The 14,947-nt window shown below is 30.6% G+C and overlaps 2 protein-coding genes across 2 annotated transcripts; both read right to left on the bottom strand.

The window, feature by feature from the left end:
• Nucleotides 1–3,977: 3,977 nt before the first annotated feature.
• Nucleotides 3,978–8,613, bottom strand: LOC133834426 (vacuolar protein sorting-associated protein 26A). Its single transcript, XM_062264036.1, has 12 exons — nucleotides 8,320–8,613; nucleotides 7,915–7,966; nucleotides 7,743–7,817; nucleotides 7,544–7,618; nucleotides 7,375–7,447; nucleotides 6,961–7,005; nucleotides 6,559–6,670; nucleotides 6,337–6,403; nucleotides 5,429–5,473; nucleotides 5,153–5,208; nucleotides 4,778–4,953; nucleotides 3,978–4,597 (listed from the first exon to the last, which is right to left on the bottom strand). Exons 2-12 carry the CDS (start codon nucleotides 7,915–7,917, stop codon nucleotides 4,419–4,421), a joined length of 906 nt encoding a protein of 301 aa, XP_062120020.1. The 5' UTR covers nucleotides 7,918–7,966; nucleotides 8,320–8,613; the 3' UTR covers nucleotides 3,978–4,418.
• A 4,163-nt stretch (nucleotides 8,614–12,776) lies between these two features.
• On the bottom strand, nucleotides 12,777–14,860 carry LOC133834425 (AAA-ATPase At2g46620-like). The gene has a single exon (XM_062264035.1). The coding sequence runs from the start codon at nucleotides 14,411–14,413 to the stop codon at nucleotides 12,929–12,931; it is 1,485 nt and encodes a 494-aa protein (XP_062120019.1). The 5' UTR covers nucleotides 14,414–14,860; the 3' UTR covers nucleotides 12,777–12,928.
• Between the last annotated feature and the right edge of the window lie 87 nt (nucleotides 14,861–14,947).

Below are 14,947 nucleotides of genomic sequence, written 5' to 3'. Positions count from 1 at the left end.
ATTTTCATGAACTTAATATGATTTATTTTATAATTGAAAATATTTGATTATAATTTAATGTTTATTTATTTTGTAGGATGTATTTTGCATTTTTTTATGCTTGAAAATAAAGAAGAGAAGAGAAAGGAAAAAATAGCATTTTTGAAAAGACTGAAGAAAAGCCTCCATGGCCCAAGCTTCCAACCCAGCCACACGGGCCCACGCCTACCCAGGCCAATCACGCCTCTAGCAGCCAATAGCCCGTAGGCCTCCTTCCTCCACCATTCGAGCCCGCCTGTCCAGCCAAGCTCCCCAAGGCCCACCCGCGCCTCCCTTCTCCCAGCCATTGGGCCTGCCTCAGCTTCCTCTCGGCCCAGCTCGCCTCCACACGCCCAGCCCAGCCCAAAGCTCCTCAACCTAGCCGCCTGGCCCACGCAGCCCCCCAGCTAGCCCAATCCGCCTGCACCAGCCACCAGCCACTAGCCCAACAAATGCATCCTTGTCTTGTCCCACAATGCCCAAAAATGCCACCTTTTTACCCAATTTGTCTACACATTTCACCACAAAAATCATCATTACACATTATAATTTACCTCTATATGCCATATTTACTTTATTTAATTAATCTAATCAATTTAATTAATTTAAGTTCATTATTTTAATACTCTCATTTTGGCTATAAATATGTAAATTCAATACTATTTTAGGGTGCTTAATTTTTTGGGTAACCATCATCTTTTCTACCATTTTCTCTTCCATTTTAGTGTTTTTCAAAAGCATTTTCAAGTATGTATTTTATTTATTTTGTAATTTCTATTCTAGTTATGTGCTTCTAATCTTTTTCATAAGATTATTAAGATCATGATGAAGCAACTTGTAACTAGATATTATTTATGTTGTATGTTGATTTTCCTTATAATGCAACAAAGTTTATAGATTTTTCTTCTCCATATATGTCTTTCATCTTTAATATCTTATATTTTGGATTGTTAGATAATATTGCACCTTGTTCTTCATTTTGCAAAACATAACATTCTTTGTGCAAGATGTGTCATTAAATTATACACATCCAATGCTTTAAACAAAAATATTATGTTTTGCCTTATAAATAATTTTATTTGATTTTTTGTTGTTTCATTAGGTTGATTCACATCAAATACTTTAAAATTATATTTTTTTTTAAAAGTGAAGAAAAATCATATCTTTTTATAAATAATTTGTGCTTAAAATTATAAATCTATTTGGAAAATGATAGTTTGACTTATTTTAACTATCACCAAAACTTGGGAATCAATATACTAATAAGTATTATTAAACTTACATTTTGTGGATTCTAGTATTTTAATAATCTTTCTTTTACAACTTATTTTCAAATCATAATTGGTTTATTTTTATTCTCTTATATAGCTTTACTTTAAATCTTTTATTTTATGTTCATGACATTAAATCTCATCAATCTTTGGAGTTAGGTTAGAATTTATTAATTTTGGTTTAAAATAATTTTCTTTACTCATTTGGGTTCGACCTCGTGCTTATACGAACACTAAACTTCATATATGATTTGTGTGTTTGCGAGTTATAAATATTTAAAACATATCAATTTTGGGTCCATCAGCAGCCCAATATGGTTAGGCCTGTCCAAGAGCGTGGTATATGCTTGACCGACCCTATGGTCACTTGGAAAATAAAGCGTGTACGTATGCAACTTGCTCGACCACCACGATCGGGGGTTCACAGAGGAACTAGGGTCGAACCCTAATTTTTTCGCTTAGGCCAACTTGTGTTGTAATTGGCCTTTTGAACTGTAAATGACCATTTAAATGTTTATTTTGGGATCCCATGTACAAACTTAAACATTTTTCATGAGATGATCATTCTTTTTTACTAAATTTTTTAACCCTAGTCCGTTTATCACTTTTAGTTACACGTTTATGGCCAAATGACTTGATTAGCGAGTCTAGCACTATTTAAAGTACACATTGTAACGGTCTTAGCTATCTAGGGCATTACACGTAGCTTCCTTATTCATCGTAAAATCAGCATTATCCGAACTTTGTAGTAATGCCCTCTTTTTAAGAAGAAATTTGTCTTCTTGTTGTTTCTCCTTAATTTCCACCTTAAGTGTTGGCTTGATAGTGAGGTTAGCTAATCGTCCAGTTATTAACTCAATTTTAGACTTCTTAATATCATATTGTAAGGGTTCTGCTATCCCTTTAAGTGTCAATACGCTTCCGTAACTCCGTCTACTAAGTGTGTCTGCCACGACATTAGTCTTTCCCAGATGATACAAAATCTCACAATCATAGTCATTTACCAGCTTCAATCACATTCGTTGCCTCATATTGAATAAATATTAATATTTATATAGAATATTAACATTAACCTTTGACTCGGCAATCTCTTATAACTTCTAGTGTTACGCTATATAACTGACGTTTTTATGTTATAATAGAGAATTTTATGATATGAGAGTCTTCCTCAAAATTATTCATAAAATGCAATTATTTATAAAAGTTAAATTTATTTAAAATATGTACATATAATTAATCTAAGCAAGTTTTATGTTGATTATTAATTATTTTAAGTGTAGTTATATGTACTAACTCATCAAGATGAAATTCCAATCTTGATAAAGATTAGATAAAAGTTTGAATTGATAGTAACACAATGTGGGACTGCATATTGAGAGGATCACTACACTCGGAAAATGTCAAATATCTCTTCTATATAAAAAATGTAAATGTGTATATAACGAAATTTTTTTATTTTAATTGGTTGTTTTATTAACTTTAACGAAATTTTCTAAATATTTAACAGAATATACCTTTAAAGCTAACTAAAAATAGATATTTATTAATTATATTAATATAAATTTAAATATTATAAAATATCATTATTATAATAATATTTAATATAAAAATTAGATATTTAATACTTATATTAATATGAATTTAAATATTATAAAATATCATTATAATAATATATAATACACAATCTTAATTTTTATTAAAAAATTATCATTTATGTTTAAAAAAGTTATCATATTATATATATATATTTAAAAAAAAATCATAAACAATGTTTTGGTTTAATTTTTCATTTAATATGTTTTTGTCATTCTTTTATATATAATATTATTTATTTATTTGAAATTTATATGATAATGATACAAATTTAATAAAAATAATTAATATATAAATTCTATAAATAAAACTAAACAAACGTGTATTGTACATTGCTTGTATCTAGTATATTTATATATATATATATATATTCAAATCTGAATAGAAAATGGATATAATAAAAAGCATGGTAAATACTTATTTGATACATTGTGTTTTATCGAAATACTTATTTGATACCTTGTGTTTTATCGAAATACATACTTGGTACCCTATGTTTTCAATAATACTCATTTGGTATTCTGTAATTTGAAATCGTACATATTTAGTGCCCTAGACTTAAATTTTATCAATATAACAAAATTGTTCTCAATTATATGAGTTTCAAATTCAAATTTAATTACTTAATTGCACATAATTGATGATATTTTGGTCAAATTGATAAAATTTTATTATTCAGGTTTGAGACTAGGATACCAAATATGTACAATTTCAAATTATTATACAAACTAGGTACAAAATGATTATATTCCCTACTTTTATTTCATATTTAATCCTAATGATCAACTCATTTTTTTTTATTTAAAAAGGAAAAAAAGATGTATTACATTCTGATTATTTTATAATATAATAATTTTAACATCATGGGAGTGACAGATGTAGCTCATAACCTTGGTCCTTAATTAAAAGTACATAAAGATATTTAAAATCTAATTAAATAAAAACAATATAGTTTCATCAGTATCATCGATAACAGCTAGTTAAAACATAAATTAAGCAAAATCAAAAGATATCAAATTGGTTCTCCTGTCTGTTGATTGAATAATAGTACACAATCATTTTCTTTGAATAATAATAATAATAAAAAATAGTCAATATATAAAGCAGTCATCATAAATTCCCAAGAGAGACCCCACAAGTATTCATTGTTTACAGTGTCTAGTTTACTTTCAAAATATAGAAAAGCACCAGTTATTCAAGAAAAAGGTAAAAGAAATAGAATTTCTTCCTATTATCATCCTGCCATGGTAAATCAAAACTCAAAAGTTGAGCATCCTATCAATGTTTTAACACCTTTTTTAAACACAAAATCAAATAGGCAAGACTCTCCTGCTTCTCTGCATCGCCCCATTTACACAATTTTGCAACCATATGCGAAATAAGAAAAACCCGCAAGACATCAACAAGAACGAGAAGCCATTACAGCGCCTCCTGAACAATCGAGACGCTCACACCACCAAAATATGTTCTAAAGTTCAAGACAAGGCTTTACAAGAGTGTCACTAGTTGAATGCTGATAGCATTTAGGATGAGTATTCAGGAATTTTCTTCCAGCCTGTATATTGTGATCTCCTGCTGCTTAAAGTACCGTCTGTCCTCTTCATCAACCAGAACGAGATTCAGATAATACTTGACACTGAATTTGTTGTTGATATTTCGATGTGTTGGTGTCAGTTCGTAAGGACTGAGAAACAGTCTGATTGGAATTGATTCACCTGAGAAAACAAATTTATGCAGTAAGCTAATGAGGAAAATCATTGACAGAAACTTCATCATCATCCAAGTTTGTTGAAGTATTTAAAAAAAAAATTAGTTAAAATCTGTTGTACGACTTATATGGCTCCCCATTTGTAAATAATTTACATTGTAAGAATATTTAGGAAGAATTAACAGACCTCTGACTGGAGCACCGTCCATCAATTCGAACTTAGCTAGCGTTTCAGTCTCAACATGTGTATTGGTCCCTGAACCAGTAGACTCTCGACGCCGGATTTCCAAATCCATATTTTTAATCTTAATTCTTACTAGAAGAAAGTAGATCTTCCCAATAATAACGTCTTTCAGATGATATCTGTAATATTTATAGTTCAATGTTAAATTTATAACATAAGCACTTACAGCATTAGGTTGTCACTATATACCCATTTTTCAATTACTAAAAAGAGAGATCACCTTAGTTGCAAAACCAGATCTCAACAGGTCAGCCACATGAAAATCCAGATTTAGCTTAACAAAACTAAAACATATATGGTAAAAAGTGTGATACTTACTTGCTTTTGTTGTACTCAAACTCAATGTGCAGGCAATCTTCAATTCCAACTTCCATCTGCAAAGATGTGGATTTCAACAATCATCCAGGGGACAAACATTGGGATAAGTAATTGGACAGCAGAAAGATAAAAGCAATAAAATACAGCTAAAAAATGGAATATGCATGGAAGATTCACTCCTATTGAAAATATCTAACAAAATTTTGATAAAAGAGAGGCAGAATTTACTTGTATGATATAGTTTGACATTTTTTTTTAAAAATTTGGCGGCCTTACCTTGATGCTGTTGTTAATTGATGGAGGTGGGGTGTAGTTACGAACCTAAACAATAAAGTAAAAACATTAGAAACTAAAAATGCAATGCATGTTCATATATTACTTAAAATCACCATAAAGAAAAACATAAACAGAATATGTATCTCATGGTGTTAAAACCAATCGATGGTAAAAGTTAATAAGAAAATTATCATATATCTAAAGGATATAAGACATACATAACTTTCATTCAGGCACATGGTAATTTGTCCTATACTTTGACAGGCCGGAGACAATCATATACTTTGATATTTCATATTTCAATAGGTTGGATATCTCATGTCGGGAAAAGAAATAGGTAAAACTTTAGATATCCAGATAGCCTGGTATTACATTGACCTCCAATAATGTAGTCCACAGTTTATTTCCCCAACCTTTGAAGGGGCATGAAAAAGTAGACTTACGAAAGTAAGATTGATAATACTATGCATAATAACGGTATGACTGCCACTTTTGGATATCCAAGCAACATGCTTTCTTATCCCTCAATCAACAAAAGTGGTAAAAATAATTAAATAGTGTCTGAAAATGGAGCAAAGAAAAGTATACAGTGTTCTCTAACTACTGTACTGCTTCCTGGTTTAAGAGTTGTAAACTCTTAATCCAGGAAGCAGTACAGTAGTTAGAGAATGCTGTTTACTTTTCTTTGCTCCATTTTCAGACACTATTTAATTATTTTTAAGAGTTTATTTCAAGCCTAAGCAATTAAATAATAATGGCACACTGAACCCTGTTCTAACTTTCTCATAATTAATAAAGAAAACACTTGGGCATCATAACTGTCGAACTTACTCTTTACAAAAAAATGATGAGATAGAAACATGTAAACAGACCCACACTAAACATAGTAAATAAAAATAAATCATTACCATAAAGTCCTGGTATTCCACTATGCTTCCAGTGTAACCACGGCTAATTGTCACTTTTAATACATACCTAGAAAGAGCAATATATAAGCCATTATAATGCAAGAATAAGTACATCCCCTCAACATCTCAAATCATTGATGAGCAAAAAAGGTGTTCATTTAAGTGCTCCATGGAGGGAGCAAATGAAAATAAATCAACAGTATAAAGGAGCAACCCGTTTACCTTAGCCTCACATTCACCCCATTGTATGTCTCATAAGGCATTTCTACTGTAGAAAACTCAAATGGAAATGTCTTCTTTTCATATATTTCTCCAGGAATGTCCAGTTCACGAACTACAATGAATGCAACAAATTTAGAAATTCATGCAAAGTAAAAGTATAACTAGAAATCCAGCCGCTTGTAAAGATATTCATCATATCTAGCTATTGAAATGAAATAGATATTATCAACTATAGCTATAATGATAAAGAATACAGAAAACTAAAAAATAATTGAGTTTCCATCTTCCTAAGTCTTTGGAAACTGACTAAGTTTTTCATGAGAAAATATAATAGAAAATTGCAGCATTGCAGAAGTAGAATCTGTCCCAAGATAATGGCAAAAAGAAAAAAAGCATACTCACCAAGGGAAGTAAAATCATAAAAGTTGCCTCTGTCAAAGTACATCTCTGCAAAGTAAAACATAATTATATCAGGAAAAAAATCCTAAGACCAATCTATCTATTGAGTAAGGAAAAAGTAATTCAATGCAGGAAACGGGTAGAATATTAGACAAAGAGCAAATAAAATACCCTCATTACCCGTAAAGTAATTCATCCGAGTTCAAACTAGGCATATTCCAATGGTACTAATATTATAGGTAAAATATAAATTAATCAACAGTAAATCACCTTAAAAATTCAAACATTCATTATTGTCAGGGTTCCATGAATACCATGAAAAATAACAAAATTAAATTTTTACTTTAACAGTCTTCTCAATATATCTCCTCTTTTTCTTATGGCATATCACAAAGAAAGGTTGCAGCAAACACTTACCTATCTGACCGAGAAGCTCAACCTTTATACCATTGTGTTCAACCTTCTTTCCTGGAACTGGCTCTACAGAGACCTAAAATGTGCCACAAAATAAAAATATCTTTAGAATATATAATACAGTGAATTTTTAAAATTCTAAGAATCAGATAAATCCTATCAATAAACACACCTTGCCAGAAATGTTTTCTTGACTTTGAAATAGTGGGACCATCACTGTTTGACCATTTTCCTTCTTGAATGGAACCTTAAATCAGGAACAAAAGCAAACTTATGAACCAAGTTCCATACCCACCTCTTCTTATTTTCTAAATTTCCACTTCCTACAACATCAGATTTTAAAATACAATCTGGCAATAATTATGTACTACCTGCTTGCGGGTTTTTGCATCATTAAATGTGATTGATATGTTGCAAGAAGGTTTGAAAGCTCCCATCAAGTAATTCTGAGAATCAATAAAAAAGTTCCATATCCATTCAATTTACTTTTTATTAATATGACAAGAAAACATCCAATCACATGCTCTGCTTATATGATCTTACCATTTTTCTAGTGATAAAAACGAACTCCTTAAAGCTCCCTTACTCAACAAACCTGCATAAAAATTGAAACAAAATAAAAAATAAATTCAAGTCCAAAAGCACATTCACTAACGAAAAATGCATGCATCTAAACCCGCATACCAAATCACCCAAAACTCAAGCTTAAATTTTTTTGAAAACCCTAGAACTTGCAAGCCTACAAAATCTCCCACATCCAGTGCATACACACAATCAAATGACTCAAATTGAACAACGAGTAAAGAAGAGCAAGCGTTCGGGTCCGGCGGCACGCATGGATTACAAAATTCGGTTACTAATCGAGATCAAAACGTACAGACAAAATGTCACAGCAAAAAGCTTCACGTAAATACAATGATCAAGTACAATAATTCGAATTTGATGTACCTTGGGCTTGAATCTTGATCACGAGGAGATTGGTGAGAAAGTGTCTTACGAGAATTGAAAAGAGGGGTTAGAGCAGAAAACCCTAGAGTGGAAATTGAAGAATTGGGGGAAAATTCAGAGAGTGAAAAATAATGGATCCGAGCATTTGGCAGTTGGGTTTTTGGGGACGAAGACTGGTTGTTCTCTTCTCTGCAGTCCTAAAACGCTAACTCGCCCCAGCTCAGTCCACGTGCTTCTCACGTGCCTTTTCCGCTTGTGCTTCTCTTCAGTTTTCTCTTTACTCTCTTAAAAAAATTATGGATTATGCTTGATGATAAAAATAATGAGAGAAAGTAAAGGAAAAAAAGTGAAAGAAATTTTTGTATATTTTTATATTTTGTACTTTTTAAATTTGTTACTTTCTGGATCATAGTATTAAGTCAATTAAATTTGTATTAAATTATTTGTTTTGTTTGTCTAAAATATTTTCCTCACTTTTTTTCTTTCCCTTTGGTAAAGTCTGGATTCCAAACATATGGAAAAATAATTATGGAAATCAGTTGACGGAGAGATCAATATTTTTTTAAAAAATAATTTTAAAATAGTGATACAAATTAGTATTATGTTTTTTTTAAGGAATTAGTATTAGAGGAAATTAAATTTTTGTATGGATTTGTTTTAATAAAGTTTGTAAAAATATGGTTTTTTTTAAAAAAAAATTATTATATGACTTTTTTTTAAGAATTTTTAATTTTAAGAGTTAAGTTTTCCATATTTTTGTATAAAACTTAGTTTATAAAGTAATTTTACTCTTAATCAAAATTTTCATATTTATTTAGTTAGCAATTATTTTTTTCATACTTTATTTATTTTTTAATAAATTTTTTCATACAAATTAAAAAAATATAATATTACTGTATTTTTCCAAATAATAGTATAAAACTCATATTTATGAAAAATCTCTTATAATTATGTATAATTACAATCTGTTGACATTAACGGGCCAAAGGCCCAAGTACGAAGCCCAATCTGGTCCATCCTGGGCCCTGGCAAGCAGTCTAGTCCAAGTGAACAAGAAGTTTCAAATCTGTTTGGACTGATCCGTTCAATTAACAAACCAAACAATTCGGAAAAAAAAATGAGAGGAAAACGGTTTTAATCCGTTTTGTTTGATTATATAAGTCATTTTTTTAAAATTAAAAAAACTTAAATATCAACCTTTCAATTATTAATTGTTCATGAAAGTTTAGATTAACCTAAAATAAGTATTTTTTTTATCAATTCCTTTGAGTAAATGACATGTATTTACTATAAACTCACCATTGTTTATCATCAGTGGCGGAGCCAGACTTTGATAAGAAGTGGGACTTTCAATAGATTTAGAGTATTAGTAAGCACTTTTATGTTTTTTTTTTAATTATGTTAAAATATTTAATTAAAATTTCAAATATTTTTTTTTGAAGTGGGATTTGAGTCCTCACAATGGCTAACCTGCCTCTATCCATGTTTATCATGTCAAATAAATGTCACTGCTCGCAATCAACCACTCAAGTTTGCTATGATGCTTACTTGAGTGCTCGATGCGATACTTACTCGAGTGCTTTGTTACAAGACGCTCGAGTCTTAGTCTTAGATGCATGCCACAAATGACACATGATGCACACAAAACGACGCTTGTAAGACAAGTATGTCTACTAACAAGTTGATCTCACATCCTATAACATTTAATAAAAAAAACATAATTTGTTTATTTTTTTTCTTTGAAAGAAGTAGGTAGTGTGTACTTTTGTTAAATTCATTATATTAAAAAATAAAATAAAATTACTCAACTCAACTATTTTTCTTTCTAAATTTGCTCTAACTAGTTGAGTTCGAACAATTTCATTTTTAATTTATTTTTTAGACACATATTACAAATTTACCAATCTAAACTGAATTATACTCACTCTTATCTTATAGAATGAAAAAAACTTAAAAGCATTACACATGTTATTCACAACTTAGTTCCACATGAAATAAATATCAACATGTCGATAAACAAATTAACATAAAATAAAAAAAGTAAGTGAGTTAGTAAAAAAAAGATGGACTTATAGAAGGAGTAGGTTAATTTCTCATAAAAGAATCAAATCATTATTTGCTTTGATATAGAGAATAATTTAAGATTTAGTAATTAGACCATTTGGGTAAACGAAGAGTTTAAAAATTTGTATAAATAGACAAGAATACTGTTAGATTACGTAAATCATTAATTACTATATATACCATGATTATTAATGTAAATATGTTAGAAAAAAATTGTATATTTGTTTACTTTTTCTACCCTTCTTGCAAAATATATGTATATATTTAAACTAACTTTGATTATTGTACTAAATAATGTATAATAATTCCTCTTATTATACATTAATTACTTTTACTTAGTTGACTAAATATCATAAGAGTGATTACATTAACTTAAATATCTTATTTAATATACGATATTATTTTCAACTACACTTAAAATCAATGATGTCATACTATATATGGGACTATGGTAGAGTTTTGAGTCTAGTGGTTATTTACTTGTTTTTTTTTTAAAAATAATTTCCATTTTCTTTACCAAAATTTAAAATTATCTATTAATTTAAAATTATCTTTACCATTGACTAATCTATTAATTTGATTCCATGATAAATGTCAAGAGAGGCACTTGCATAGAAGGATCGTTCACATTAGATGGAGTAAGTTTCACATTATATCTAATCCTTAATTATTAATTAACTAGTACTTTTGTTTCCATATATTTTGCACTCTTCTTAAGCAATTAATTCATAAATTTTATTTATTATTAAATAAAAAAGTTTACAATTTTTTGGTGTTTTGTCCGAACTTTGTATTTTGATAAATTATTTTTTAGACTCTATATTTTATAAAATGGTTCAAATGGAACCCTAAACCCGATTTTGGTCAAAATTTTCTCAACTGAAATTACAAATAATTCACCAATCTAACAATTCAGAATAAAAATATAATCATTCTGCTTAAAAATTGTATTGTTATATTCAATTTTTTCTTCATTAAAATTGAATTTAGGGGTCTATTAACTAATACTTTTGTTTCCATATATTTTGCACTCTCCTTACGCAATTAATTCATATATTTTATTTATTATTAAAAAAATGTTTATACTTTTGGATTATGTGTTTTGTCTCATTATCTGTTTAGATCTTGTGTTTTGACAAATTATTTTTTGGACCATATATTTTGTAAATGGTTCAAATAGAACCATAAACCTGATTTTTGCTAAAATTTTCTCAACACAAATTATAAATAATTCATCAATCTAACAATTCAGAACAAAAATAAAATTATTATACTTAAAAACTGTATTGTTTTATCATCAAAATTGAGTTTAGATATCTATTTTACTATTTTACAAAATATAAAGTCTAAAAATAAATTTTTTAAAACACAACAAACAAACAAATAATTGGAAAAAACTGAGGCTCCAAACTTATGATAATTTTTTTTTGGTTGCCTTAAAAGTATGATTTGTGATGCGTGTACAAGTTTGACAAATTTCAAATGATCTAATCTTTAATATCAAGAAATAAATATTACTATATATGATAATGATAATACATGTTAGATATTAGTGGCCCAATGATTAAAAAAAAAGTAGTTGAAATAAACGATGATGTCATATAATATAAGAGATTTTTCTTTGGCCTTTGAAAATACATTAGAACAATCTTCAATCACCATAAAATCCAATAATTGTAACAATTTGACGTGGACCTTTTAAATAGTTTTCGTGTATATCAATGAATATAATTTTGTTCGAACAAACTATAGCTTAATAATTGACAAAATAAGATTTAAAAAAAAAATCACAATTCATAATGATTATCGAAACCTAAATTTTGTGTTGATCTACATATAATCTAAATATTTTTTAATTCTCTAAATATTATCCTGACAGATTTTTTAATTGTTGGAAAATTTGAGTGTAATTATAATAAATGTAGATTATAATATAAAGAGTTATGGATTCTTATTTTACACATCAGACATCATTATCTTAATTTAATATGGAATAATTTAAATCTGAAGGATAATCTTGACAAATTTTGTAATGGGTGTTAAGTAAAATAATTATTTTTTCATTATAATTTGTTTTGATAATTTTTTAAAACACAAATTAATTATAAAAAAGTGAAAATTATATTTTATATGGATTTTTTAATAAAATTTTAAAAAATATAACTTTTTTTTTACAAGCATTATTTTATGATTTTTTAAAATTTATATTCTCTTTTATGAGATTTTTTTCTCATATTTTTCTAAATAAATCATTATTATGCCATATTTTTTTTTTCATAATCTGATTTTTTTTAATTAAATTTGTTCATGTAAAATAATTTAATTACCCTATTTTTACATATTAATGACTAAAAACCATATTTATGAAAAAATCCCTATAAAAAACAATGGAATGGACCAACTGGGAGCTAAGTTAACCCCATGTAATAATTCATTAACTTATTTCTACATTGTAAAGAAAATAATCGTAAAAGAAAATTAAAAGTAGTGAAACAAAAATAATTACAAAACCAAAAAATATTTAATGAAGAAAAAAAAAAAAAAACTACTTTTCGTGACGTGAGCCTTCTTTATTGTCAACCAGGCCCAAGCCCAAGCCCAAATCGACTGTGGGCTCTTCTTTCCTTCTACTGCCCAATCTCAAAAGCCCATACAGTTTCTTAAACTCGCTAACCTGAATACTCTCCCGGCTAAATACCGACGCCGGTTCAGCCGACTCGTCGCCGGCCCGTCCCGAACCGCTGTTGCTCAGCCTATGTTGCGGCGGAAGCATTTTATTACTCGCTCCGGTCGAACCGGGTCCGCTGCTTTGCAGAGCCGAAATGACCGATTTCAGAGCCCGGCTCGGTGACGTCCGGTTCGAGATCATCAACTCACCGATCTCCGCCGGGCTGAGACTCGCTCCGGTCTGGAAAATTTCTTCCACCTGAGGGAACAGCTTGTGCTCCTTCAACCCTAGGTAACTACTTGCTAAACCTTTGAAGGCTGAGAAATCGCAGAGAGGAAAATGGATGTGAACGTCTATTCGACCTGGTCTCATCACCGCTTGATCGACGTGGTCTTTGCTGTTCATGGTGAATACCAACATTCGTTCTTCGCCGCAGCAGGAGATGATCCCGTCCATGAAGTTTAGTAGTCCCGATAAGCTTACTCCGCCGGCGGTGTGTTTCCCGGTCAAAAATCGGTCGAGATCTTCGACGACAATCAGCGACTTCGGAGTCGTTTGGAGAAGTAGCGTCTTCAAGTCGGAGTCGTCGGAAACTTTGGACATGTCAATGTCGTACACGTCGTAGCAGAGGAACCTAGCCATGGCGGCGATGAAGCTCGTTTTTCCGGTACCGGAAGCTCCATATAGTAAATAACTTCGTTTCCAAACGCGACCTAGTCTGTGGTAGTACTGCTTGGATTTGAGGAACAATTCTAGGTCGGATTTGATTTTCGTCTTTAAGTCCGCGTCAAGGACGACGGTTTCGAAACTGGCCGGGTGCGTGAAAGGAATTGATCTCCACCGTTCGTTTTCGCCGGAGAGATTCAGGTGAAGCTTAACCTCCTTCTTCCTCTGCCCAATTTCGTCGGAAATTGAGAGAATGTGCTGGAAATACTGACGGAAGACTCTTTTCTTGTCGTTTTTCTTGATTTTCAGGACGAACGACCTGATTCCATCAGTTTCCGACTTCTGGTTGGTCCAGCAAATTCTGGCGCCGAGGAACGTATCTCGAATCGATTGGGTGGCGTCAAGGTGGAAGAAGATGTCGTTTGATTTGGAACCGGAGAAGAGGTTGGTGGAGTCAGAGTCCTCAACAGAAGGAAGCGAGTTCAGGTACGTAGAAATCTGACAATATAGTTGGTTTTCTTGGAAATGGTCATTGTACTGTGGAACTTTGTACAGTTGGTACACGTGAAAATGGTCTATGAATGATTGCCATGTCCTAACCAGAATCAAAACCAGAGAAGTTTTTGATAATAATCTAAGAACCAAAGCCAAAGCTATGAAGATGAATAAGTAGGAAAATAGAGTAGCCAAAACCATATTGGGCCAACTCTATCTTCTTCTATCTAACACCAAACCAGAATTCAAAAACAAGAAATGGGGTTCTAAGTTATGAAGGTGTTAAGGTATGAAAGACTAGATTTTGAGCTTGAGATTCATTGGGTGGTTTTGGGAAGGAGGAGAATTAGAATTCAAAAACAAGAAATGGGATTTTAACCTTTTCAGGTATTGAGGTATGGAAGACTAGATTTTGAGCTTGAGATTCTCTGGGTTGTTTGGGAAGGAGGAAAATTATAAATGGAATGATGGGGTGTCTCTGCAAATATGAGCAAGGAGGATAATGAGAAAAGGGGTTTAATTTAAGGTGGTTGGTTTGTAGGGAGTGTGATGTGACTTTGGGGATGGCTACGTAAGCCGGCATATTCAACAAGGTCAAAAATAAACTAGCGTATGTGGAAATAGACCAGAGACAGAAGCCTACAAAGTAGAATAGATTGAAGCTAGTTTCTTTGGTGTGTGTGGTAAGGTTCGGCTGTGAATGTATGACCATGGAATATGAACCATATAGTTAGG

Source organism: Humulus lupulus, chromosome 5 (assembly GCF_963169125.1).
Source record: "Humulus lupulus chromosome 5, drHumLupu1.1, whole genome shotgun sequence".
Taxonomy (NCBI): Eukaryota; Viridiplantae; Streptophyta; class Magnoliopsida; order Rosales; family Cannabaceae; genus Humulus; species Humulus lupulus.
Note: the sequence above shows the minus strand (reverse complement) of the source record. Positions and strands in the feature narration are given on the sequence as shown.